This window comes from Giraffa tippelskirchi, chromosome 1, assembly GCF_054371585.1.
Source record: "Giraffa tippelskirchi isolate mGirTip1 chromosome 1, T2T-mGirTip1v1.2.pri, whole genome shotgun sequence".
In the NCBI taxonomy this organism is placed as follows: domain Eukaryota; kingdom Metazoa; phylum Chordata; class Mammalia; order Artiodactyla; family Giraffidae; genus Giraffa; species Giraffa tippelskirchi.
Genome location: NC_137275.1, coordinates 214,941,470 through 214,953,528, shown reverse-complemented (window position 1 = coordinate 214,953,528; position 12,059 = coordinate 214,941,470). Strand labels below are relative to the sequence as shown.

The window sequence follows — 12,059 nt, the reverse complement described above, 5'->3', positions numbered from 1 at the left end:
TGTTACTTGATCTCCCCCACCCAACCTTACACGCCCACTCCACTCCATTTCCTTTTTTTTTTTCTTCAATTCTGGAATTGCTTTTGTTTGGCAGTTAGATCTCCTGGACTAGTCCTCCAGCTTTCTCATTCTTAACTGTTCTGTTTTCCTTCAGTTTGTCTTTTGGCTCTACATTTTGGGGAAGTTTCTTAACTTTATATTCCAGTCCTTCTCTTGCATTTCCAGTTACGGGTTTTTAAGTCTCCTTTTTTGTTTGAATGGGTGCAGCATCTTCTTCCTGATGTTACTGTTGTTAAGATCTTTTCATTTACTCAGATTCCAGAGAAGACTCTTCCAGTCTTAGCCTTTAGATATAAGGCTGGTTTCAGATGCTTAAGATAAATAAATAGGTAAATAGAAATAGATAAATACTGAGCAAGACAAGCTATAGCCCTGACCTTCTTCTTGTTCATCTTGTTCATCCAGGTTTGAGGTGAAGATTTTCTTGTCTGGTTTCTGCTGGACTAGAGAGTATAGAGCTCTCTAAAGAAGGATACATGAAATGTGAAATTTTTTCCTCCCTGATCTACCTGGCTCTATTTATGTGTAATACTTTTCTAAAATTTGGAGGATAAATGTTTCCATTCCTGGTTTCAGCATTGATGACTTCTTTCCTCCTTTGGTACTTTATGTTCATCTACTTATTTGGGGAATGGAAGCTTTGCAATATTTAGTCATGTAGGCCCCACCCAAAGCTGTGGTTTATCGTCCGCTTCACTAATACCATTTTCTGCTTTTTTATTCTGTTTTCTGCTTTATTGACTGCCTTCATTCAGGTCCATAATTCATAATTTTTTGGTTAATATTGACTCATGTCTGATCTCATATTTTCCTAAAGTTACTTTTTATGTTGTATACCTGTTTCTTAAGTAAATATTTGCTCTGACTCTAGAGTCTTCCTTCTCTTGAGCTGCATAATATTTTTCATTTGCCTGGTGGATATGAATTTTCCTGTGTCTTATCCTTAGAGAGGGGAGTCTGTGTATATTCAGTATCAGGTATTGCCCTGTATTCTTTAAAGGGGCTGAGATGAGTCATTATTTGACTTAAGTCCAGATGAAGGAAAAAGGTTAGATTTATAGTAGATAAATTTGCCAAGTTAGAAATTCATCTTCCTATGAGGCCTAGGAAAAGAGCCAGCATCAGCTCCAGAAGTAATCAAAGGAAACATTTGCCTCAGAACCAGAGACTCTTTTTAAGGTATTTGATGTTGCACTCAGTAATTAGAAAGATCGTTGTCACTTGGCATGGCTGCCCGTATCAGAAGCCAGCTAGTAGTGCTTTTTTCCCACATATTTTCTGGGCCAGTCATTATGGCCACATGTAAATTAGAAGTAAATACAGCCAGAGATTACTTGCTCAGTCAGAGCCAGAAACCCCTTTTAAGGAGCTGAATGTATTTTAAATGTACTCCAGCGCTCATCCCTCTTTACAGGGAGCATCATTGTGAGTCTGCTGGGGTCTCCTTTACTTATTTTCTGTCCGTGTAATTATAGTTTCACATGAAGGTAATGTTGAGCTTTAAATGTTCTCCAGCCTTCCATGTTGATTCTTGCCAGTATATATTTCTGAAAGTTTGAGCAATAGGTAGGATCCATCTGTGGCTTCTAGGATTGAGTCAGGATATTTCCTCTTCTTATATTCAGTTGGTTATTTTCTGTTAATCTAGCACAGAACCATGAGCCTATGTGGCTTTCTTACTTGTAAATTGTATTTTAGCTAAACATTTTTTAGAAAAATTTTTTTTAATTGAAATATAGTTGATTTACCAGAGAAGGCAATGGCAACCCACTCCAGTATTCTTGCCTGGAAAATCCCATGGACGGAGGAGCCTGGTGGGCTGCAGTCCCTGGGGTCGCAAAGAGTCGGACACGACTGAGCAGCTTCGCTTTCACTTTTCCCTTTCACGCATTGGAGAAGGAAATGGCAACCCACTCCAGTACTCTTGCCTGGAGAATCCCAGGGATGGCGGAGCCTGGTGGGCTGCCGTCTGTGGGGTCGCACAGAGTCGGACACGACTGAAGCGACTTAGCAGCAGCAGCAGCAGAGTTGATTTACAATGTTTCAGTTTCAGGTGTACAACAAAGTGATTCAGTTATACATACGGACATATATTTTTTTTTTTTTTCAGATTCTTTTCCCTTGTGAGTTATTACAAAATATTGAGTATAGTTCTCTGTGCCATATAGTAGGTCCTTGTTGACTATATAATGTGTGTGTGTGTGTGTGTGTATGTCAATTTCGAGCTATGGGGAGGGATTTTGAGGTAATTCATAGCCAGTGACTGTAAAATGGATGAATAGGCATGTCAATCGGTGAGAAAGCTCATGTTCTGCTAGTAGAATTAGGTGTGGTTTTGTGGTTTTGAGAAGGGTGATAGAGATTAGAAGTCATGCCTAGAATGGAAAATGGGGACAAACTAGGGAGGAAGAGAAGGGAAAATAGTGATGGCCAAGGGTACCTGGGGTTAATGGAGCCAACTCACACTGCTTTGTGGTTTCCTGTTATCAAGAGCTCAGAGAAAACAGAGAGGGTGAGGGTTGGTTATAAGAACTTCAGGACAGAAATCTAAATAGTTGGAAGAGTTCAAGGAGGAATGAGTTTTTTAAAAACACTTTTATGCAGCTCTGTTTGGCAATCTGGGGCTCTAAGAAAGCAGGAGACAGTATGTCAAAGTAATCTAGCTTACCTGGCCAGGGACTGAATGGCGTCATTACCTAGGAGATTGTCTTTGGTGTCATCACATCTCTTCCCCCATGGTTTGTACAGTTTTGTAAGTAAGTTGAGAAGTACATAGGTTTCATGAATGTAATTTTAAGACGCTGCTTCCCAAGAGAGCTGTTTTATACTCTTTGAGGTAGTATTGCTTAGCTCTTACATTTTCAGAGTTAAGTAACCATACCCCATCTTATAAAGGGCTTCTCATAGTGTAAGAACAGGTTCAACATACACTTTCATGAATCTTCTAGTGTTACACACTATTATCTCAGAAATGAAAATCTCTTCATCTGAAAAAAGAAAAGGTTCAACGAAAGCATCTAAACTCAATATGTCTTCAATGCTTTAGGGGAAGACAGTTAATGTTTTCTCTTGATGTTCTTCTTCGAAAAGGAAACTAACAATCTGTATTGTCTACTGTGTAGCTCAGGGATATGTCACATAAATCAAAATTAGGGGTACATCATTAACATTTTATGTGGATGAGAGCAGGGTTTGGGGAAATAGGTACTCTGCAGGACATCTGACTTGCATCTTGCTTCCTTCAGAACTTGCTGAAATTTTTGGTTAGAAAATCTCCAAGTTCTTTCTCTTGGTTAATTTTTGTTCACTTGGAAGGTTTATCAATGGAAAGGCCCTGTGGTAGGTCCCAGTTCAAGTCTCAGCTCCGTTGTTTCCTGGCCTCATGACTGGGAATGACACATAAACCCTTCAAAGCCTCAAGCTTCTTATCTATGAAATGAGTTGACAATACCTACCTCAAACTGTACCTGAAATGACTGCACCCATGCTCAGCATCTAGTAGGTGTTCATTAAATCCCAGTCTCCTACCCTTTCCCCTTTTGGTATCAGCAGTGATGCCATGTGACATTTGTTACATCCATTTCTTTCTTTTTTTTTTTTTAATTAGTTTATCTATTTTTTTAACTTTACAATGTTGTATTAGTTTTGCCATACATTGACATGAATCCACCATGGGTGTACATGTGTTCCCCTTCTAGAACCCCCCTCCCACCTCCCTCCCCATCCCATCCCTCCGGGTCATCCTGGTGCACCAGCCCCGAGCACCCTGTATCATGCATCGAACCTGGGCTGGTGATTTGTTTCACATATGATAATTTACATGCTTCAATGCCATTCTCCCATATCATCCTGCCCTTGCCCTCTCCCATAGAGTACATAATACTGTTCTATATATCTGTGTCTCTTTTGCTGTCTCGCATACAGGGTTATCTTTACCAATTTACTAAATTCCATATATATATGTTAGTATACTGTATTGGTGTTTTTCTTTCTGGCTCACTTCACTCTGTATAGTAGGCTTCAGTTTCATCCACCTCATTAGAACTGATTCGAATGGTTTCTTTTTAATGGCTGAGTAATATTCCATTGTGTATATGTACCACAGCTTCTTTATCCGTTCGTCTGCTGATGGGCATCTAGGCTGCTTCCATGTCCTGGCTATTATAAACAGTGCTGCGATAAACATTGGGGTACACGCGTCTCTTTCAATTCTGGTTTCCTCAGTGTGTATGCCCAGCGGTGGGATTGCTGGGTCATATGGCAGTTCTAGTCCCAGTTTTTTGAGGAATCCCACACTGTTCTCCATAGTGGCTGTACTAGTTTGCATTCCCACCAACAGTGTAAGAGGGTTCCCTTTTCTGCACACCCTCTCCAGCATTCATTGCTTGTAGACTTTTGGAGAGCAGCCATTCTAACTGGCATGAAATGGTATCTTATTGTGGTTTTGATTTGCATTTCTCTGATAATAAGTGATGTTGAGCATCTTTTCATGTGTTTGTTAGCCATCTGTATGTCTTCTTTGGAGAAGTGTCTGTTTAGTTCTTTGGCCCACTTTTTGATTGGGTCATTTATTTTTCTGGAATTCAGCTGCAGGAGTTGCTTGTATATTTTTGAGATTAATTCTTCGTCTGTTGCTTCGTTTGCTATTATTTTCTCCCATTCTGAAGGCTGTCTTTTCACCTTGCTTATAGTTTCCTTTGTTGTGCAAAAGCTTTTAATTTTAATTAAGTCCCATTTGTTTATTTTTGCTTTTATTTCCAATATTCTAGGAGGTGGGTCATAGAGGAACCTGTTGTGGTTTATGTTGGAGAGTGTTTTGCCTATGTTTTCCTCTAGGAGTTTTATAGTTTCTGGTCTTACATTTAGATCTTTAATCCATTTTGAGTTTATTTTTGTGTATGATGTTAGAAAGTGTTCTAGTTTCATTCTTTTACAAGTGGTTGACCAGTTTTCCCTGCACCACTTGTTAAAGAGATTGTCTTTTCTCCATTGTGTATTCTTGCCTCCTTTGTCGAAGATAAGGTGTCCATAAGTGTGTGGATTTATCTCTGGGCTTTCTATTTTGTTCCATTGATCTATATTTCTGTCCTTGTGCCAGTACCATACTGTCTTGATGACTGTGGCTTTGTAGTAGAGCCTGAAGTCAGGCAGGTTGATTCCTCCAGTTCCATTCTTCTTTCTCAAGATTGCTTTGGCTATTTGAGTTTTTTTGTATTTCCATACAAATTGTGAAATTATTTGTTCTAGTTCTCTGAAAAATACCGTTGGTAGCTTGATAGGGATTGCATTGAATCTATAGATTGCTTTGGGTAGTATACTCATTTTCACTATATTGATTCTTCCGATCCATGAACACGGTATATTTCTCCATCTATTTGTGTCCTCTTTGATTTCTTTCACCGGTGTTTTATAGTTTTCTATATATAGGTCTTTTGTTTCTTTAGGTGGATATATTCCTAAGTATTTTATTCTTTTCGTTGCGATGGTGAATGGAATTGTTTCCTTAATTTCTCTTTTTGTTTTCTTGTTGTTAGTGTATAGGAATGCAAGGGATTTCTGTGTGTTAATTTTATATCCGGCAACTTTACTATATTCATTGATTAGCTCTAGTAATTTTCTGGTGGAGTCTTTAGGGTTTTCTATGTAGAGAATCATGTCATCTGCAAACAGTGAGAGTTTTACTTCTTCTTTTCCAATCTGACTTCCTTTTATTTCTTTTTCTGCTCTGATTGCTGTGGCCAAAGCTCCCAAAACTATGTTGAATAGTAGTGGTGAGAGTGGGCACCCTTGTCTTGTTCCTGACTTTAGGGGAAATGCTTTCAGTTTTTCACCATTTAGGATAATGTTTGCTGTGGGTTTGTCATATATAGCTTTTATTATGTTGAGGTATGTTCCTTCTATTCCTGCTTTTTGGAGGGTTTTTATCATAAATGAATGTTGAATTTTGTCAAAGGCTTTCTCTGCATCTATTGAGATAATCATATGGTTTTTATTTTTCAAGTTGTTACTGTTACACCCATTTCTTTATCCTTTTTCTGACTGTAGGCTGGGTACCCAACATTCACGTTTTGGGCAACTCTTTGTACTCTGAATATGGAAAATATTTTAAGGTTATATTGCTTAATGATGTAACTCAGCAGAAATGATATTGGACCCACGTGAATATTTAAGAATAGAATCTCACTCGGTCTTCCATATTTCTTTTTGGTTATCATGCTTTTCATATATTCATAGAACAAAATGGGGTGAACTGTAAATATGTGAGAAGGAAAAAAGGGGAAAAAAGTGGGGGTGGCACGAAATGATGCCAGAAATAAGTTCAGTACAAAACAATGCCTCATAGGGCGCTAAAACTTTCCCAGCGTAGGGTTGGCTTTCCGACAGCCCTCACAGAAGAGGAGAGGCCCTCTGGGGATGCGTGCCTTCCTCCTGGGCTATTTACTTCACTTCACAGTGTGATGAACAGCAGATCTTTCCCCCCTAAAACTGGAGCTGAAGAGACCATCACTGTTGTCTCAGGGCAGTTATGGAATTTTGTGTGGACCATTAGACCAAAACGTCTTGACAGCTTGACTTTTATTTGTTAATAAAAAATAGTCACTGACAGAACGTTAGAGGAAGAAAATAGGTGCCACAATTCTGAACAATGAAAACCTAGAATGATTAAAACTGTAGTATGAAGGATAATACCCGAAGACAGGATAAAAATCAGAATAGCAGGTTCAAAGAAGTTGCTGCCAAACCTAGATTGTTTCTCAGGAAACAGTTCTTCTGAGGTTATGTGACTTGCCCAGCATCATCCAGCTAATAGAGAATAGTGCCAGAGGATTTGCCGAGACTTGGCTTAGATATCCAACTCCACCGTTACTAACTGCTTAAGATTACTGACTTGGATTTTGTGATCCTGGTTCGTGACTTTTACCGTTATGAAGAGTATCATTTCCCGATAGTATGAAAGTGTTCTGGTGTCATTTTGCATGCTGGGGAAACCAGAAAATGTATTTACAGACAAATGCTGCCTTTTTGAGGCAGGGGTTGGCTCAGTTTTATTCATTATGCCCTTAGTTCACTATGGATGCTCCATAAATACATTTTGAGTAAAAGAAAGGATATCGTTAGGTAGTATGAAAGCAACCTAAAAGTGAAAAATTGTCACAAAAGTATTTTCTTAAAGTCTTTTTTTTTTTAATTTTTTTTAATTGAAGGATAATTCTTTCACAGAATTTTGTTTTCTGCCACACCTCACCATGAATCAGCCATAGGTGCACATACATTCCCTCCCTTTTGAACCTCCCTTCCATCTTAAGGTCTTAAAATGAAAAATTGTCCCCCTTTGTACTAGATTGAGATGTGGAAATAAGTCACATCCATCTAGCATCCTCCAAGAATGTTGAGCGGAATTGAGGAAGGTGCTCTTCCTCACACCTGTGGAAGTTTGACTTACAAAGGCCCTCCCCCACTGCCCATCCAAGTACTTATTCTTGTGACCGACTCCTATAACTTTGGAGTATCTTGCCTTTCTTTAATTCTGAAAATGCTAACAAGTTCCCTAAGGAAATGTAAACATGGCACACATTCACTTAAATCTCATCTGGGACTGGGACTTGGTGCTCTAGGACTGATTCTCTGTGAACAAAAAGTATGATTCCACTCAACTCTCTTCATCAGCCCTCAGGTTTTCAACTGCTGATGGGCAGGGTTGAACTGGTTGGGTCTCTAAGACACTTGATACTGTTATTCTATTTGCTCTTTGCCTATATACTAAAGGCTCTTAATTGTGAGTTACTCAGTTTGTTATTTAAGGACAAGATGGCCCTTCCACCTTCCTACTCTCCCCATCTTCACAACAGGAAATCACCTGCTGCAAACATCTGGCTCGCATGCCAAGTTGGCTTTAGATTTATGAAAATATATCAGCTTAACAGGGTACAGAAATCCTGGCATTGAGATGTTAGCTGCTCTGTAAGATGCTCCTTCCTGGGTTCCTCTTTGCATTAAGCTTTGGCTTTTTGAGATAGGGGTTTTGTTTGTTTGTTTGTTTTCGCTGCCCATGGCCAGCGGTGCTTCACTCCCATGTGCTAGTCCTCTGAGGCTAAAGTGGATTTCCCTATCCTTTTCCAGGTCCACAGTTGCTTCTAGCATGACCACAGTCTGATCAGCAACCAGGAGAATCTGACTGCCTTGTGCACCTTAGTGCTGGGGCCTGGTCACCGCCCACGACTCCAGAGCTGCCATGGCTGCTGCCTCTACGTCCATCCCTGTCGTTTCACAGCCCCAGGTACGTGATTCAGACACACATAGGTCTGGGCTAATCCTAGTTTTGTTGAATGTTTCAGTTGAGTTTCAGAACCTGTGTTTGACTCTGGAGATCACGTGTCTCCTCTGAATTCTCGTTTGGTGGGGATTTGGATGAGTGTTTTGTGAGAGAGGTGCTTGTTCTCAGCACCTAGGGTGCCTGGCTGCTACTGCAGGCATCCAACTCCAAATCAAGACAGTCAGCAGCAAATCCCCCTGTTGGCTTTTTCAGGGTTTATCTCAGAACTGATCTAACCTTATAACAAGTTTTCTGAATGTTGTCTTGATGTCCTCCTCCTATGATGATTATTATTGCACCTTGACCTGTTTTAGTAACTTTGAAGAGAAAATGCGATTCCAGAAACTTTTGAACCACGATAATATGAGTTACTTTTACTGCCCAGAGAAGAACAGTCACACAGCAGGAACATTGTTTTCCCTGTTTTACAATCTGATCTACTGAAATACTGACTGAAGCCTTTCAGTTTCAGGAGGCAGCATGGTACAGTGGGGAAGCAGACTTTGGAGTCATTAGACGGGCGTTCGCACCTCGGTTGTTGGATAAGGGGCCTTAGTCATGCTGACCTCACTCGACTTCCATGCCCTCTCACGTAGTTGTCCCTCACAGCGTGGCCATAGGGGTTGAAGGAGAGGGTCTGTGCAGAGCACACACCAGCAAGTGTGATTTCCCATATCCTCGTCTTTCACTGTCCTCTCCTCCTTCTGTTGTTTGGCTGCACCGCGCACATGTGGGATCTTAGTTCCCTGACCAAGAATTGAATCTGTTTCCCCTGCATTAGAAGCATGAAATTTTAATCACTGGACCACCAGGCAAGTCTCTACTCCTCCTTTTAGACTGTGACCTCCAGTCACATTCGTGAGAATCACTTTCAGGGCCAAGGTTGAAGAAAAAAGCATGCTTTTGAGAAGAAGTCATATTGATGGAAATTTGAATCTTTATGATACAAAATACTTTTCTACACTTTTTTTTCCTTTGTATCATTTTGCAGGCTACTAAATTTTGTATATATTTCTTTATTTAATTGAACATAAATTTTATATGATATGGGAGCCTTCTTAAGGAAATGAAGATCTGAAGAAACAAAACCATGTATTTTTATGCTGGGGTATTTTTTTTTTTTTGGTCTGATTTCTAGAAAAAGGTTTTTTTAATTGAAATATAGTAGATTTACATGTTGTATTAGTTTCAATTGTACAGCCAAATGATATATATATATGTATGTATGTAATCTTTTTTTCATATTCCTTTCTCTTATACGTTATTACAAAATATTGAGTGTAGTTCCTTGTGCTATAGAGTAGGTCCCTGTTGTGTATATTTTAGGTAGGGGTGTGTGTGTCTGTGTGTGTGTGCAAAGAAAGGGAGGGAGAGAGAAAGAAGAAAAAGGGGCTCTTCTACTTTATTTACTGTAAATATTTTTCTTCTTCTCTAAAAGACTTGGGATTTTATCACATGGATGTGGTCATTGCTGTTCCTGAGCATTATAAAGTTTGTAGTCATTTTCCAGAATGCTTAGTGTTATCACTATCATGTGTATTTCTCTTTCTGGTAAATGGATCATTGCCTTTTCAACACTTCATTTACTTTGGGTGTTTGATTTCCATTCCCCTCAATAGTGTTCTTGGTACCTAAGAGACGAGGTAAATGGGTGAAAAGATTTAGTGCCTGTTACCTAAGGTCACCATTTCAAAGTCCACTGGAGTTGTTCCCTTGCAATGACTATCCTTAGCCTTTTGTGGCGTAAGTTAGGCCCTGATACAGGTTTCCTGGATAGGACATTTCAGCACCCTAGTGTCGCTGCTCTCATTTGTCAGCATCTGCAACAGCATCATCTTATCTACACATCTTTGCTCTTACACAAGCTACTATCAGCTGGTGAGTGATATAAATATTTTTAAATGACTCATTTAATGAAAATGTTTAGCACCACCCTGTGTAGAAAGAGGTCATATTTAATACAAACACTTGAGGAAATGTATATTCTTGTAAAGTCTCTGTGGGGAAATAAATTGGTCCAGTCACTCTGGAAGGTAATTTGACAGTATCTGTTAAAATTATAGACCTTCGCACATCCCCTGTTCCATCTAGATACTTATGTTAGAAAAACATGACTCCAAGGATATGTAGGGGAGATATTCATTGAAGCATTAGTTGAAGACCAAGCAGTAGAAAACTTTCTAATATTCAATAGTAGAAGGACTTAATAAAGTCAGTCATGTTGATATGATTTAAATACAGCGATTAAATGAGGATATCTGTCTATCTCAAAATAGCTCTGTCTCCTCAAGATATCTAATGGAGGGAAAAGAAAGCAAGATGCAGAATAATACTTAAAGGAAAATATAATTAAAACTGTAAAACAAGACCATATGTTCTTAGTGATAAACATATGGTAAATTAATATAAAATGCGTATAGTGAAAAGTCTGTAATGCACATTGTCCACAGGAACGAAATTGCCCCCAAGAGGGCAAAAAATGGATCTTGGGAGATGAAAAATCCCTCCAGAGCTTAACCCTGGCTGACGAAAACCTATTCCTAAGTACTTAATTTCTCCTTAGGGAGAACTTGAATTTAATTAAAATTTCTTCCTTGAGAGTCACCAGTAGGAAAAAAAAAGGAAACGCTGGTCTAGAAGGATGCACAAGGCTCTGCAGTCACACTGCCTCAGTTCACATCCTGGTTCCAGCATTTACTAACTGAGCCCATGGTGGGAGGGGAGAAAAAGTAGTCACTCTGTCAGTGCCTCCATTTTGTCATCTGGAAAATGAGCATCATCATGAAAAAGCCAAATTTGTAGGGTGGTTTTAAGGTGGAAATGAGGTCATGTGTGTAGAATTTAGAAGAGTATTTAATATATTTCTCGGTGCATGTCAGTATTGTTCAGCAAGCACTGTGGCAGGCCTGGGGATGCAAGATAAAGACAGCCTTTGCCCTGTCAGAGTTTAGAAATGTCATGGGAAATACCCAGATAAGGAGACCAAAAATTAGAGTGCTGTGTCACAAATGCTATAATATGGGAAGTATGGGTGCTCTTTGAGATAAAGTGGAATGATGTGTAGAATTAGGGAAGATGTCTCAAAGGAAGACTACCAGGCTAGGAGCTTATGAATGAGTGTAAGTTATTCTGGTAAGGGAGACGACATAGCCTGTGTGAATGTCAAGTGTCCAAAGGTGGGAGAGCTCACAGCTTTTGGTCATAGTAAAGTGGGGTGTGAGGTTGTGAGCAGTGCTGTCTGGAGCCAGCTATACCAGCTCACAAGATCTGACTGTTCAGCTTTCAAAGGAAGTTCGTAAGTGGATTGACTTCATGTTTGTGGCTTGAAATCAGCCAAGGTAGAGTATTTACACCATGGAAATTGGGAAACACAGGCCCTGGTACCTAACAGCCCATTGTTAAGTACTGATCAGCATACTTCAGGTTGTAGAAAAGGTAGGTGGGTTAGGTTACAGAGTTGGAGAAGATTTTGCAGGGCCTTGGAAGCCACATGAAGATTTTTAACGTTAATCTCAAGGAAACTTATGTAGCTCATGAGTCTTAGACCTGGGTTCAAACCTTACTTTTGACAATTGTGCGGAACCAGTTTGTTAATGAATCACAACCAGGGAAGTGAATCTCATGCTTCTCACCATATGTTGGGAACAGTCGTAGCCTCTGTTGGGGGGCACTCAAGCCCCTTGAG

The 12,059-nt window shown here is 39.6% G+C and overlaps 1 protein-coding gene across 33 annotated transcripts in view; it reads left to right on the top strand.

Moving 5' to 3' along the window:
• The window catches only part of LPAR1 (lysophosphatidic acid receptor 1), a 406,496-nt gene that overhangs the window by 306,583 nt on the left and 87,854 nt on the right, over nt 1-12,059 (top strand). For all 33 annotated transcript variants that reach the window (XM_081574148.1, XM_081574072.1, XM_081574156.1 and 30 more), the window contains one exon: nt 8,182-8,338. In XM_081574148.1, the coding sequence (XP_081430274.1) occupies nt 8,294-8,338 (45 nt within the window). In that variant the 5' untranslated portion in view covers nt 8,182-8,293. The remainder of the gene's footprint in view (nt 1-8,181; nt 8,339-12,059) is intronic.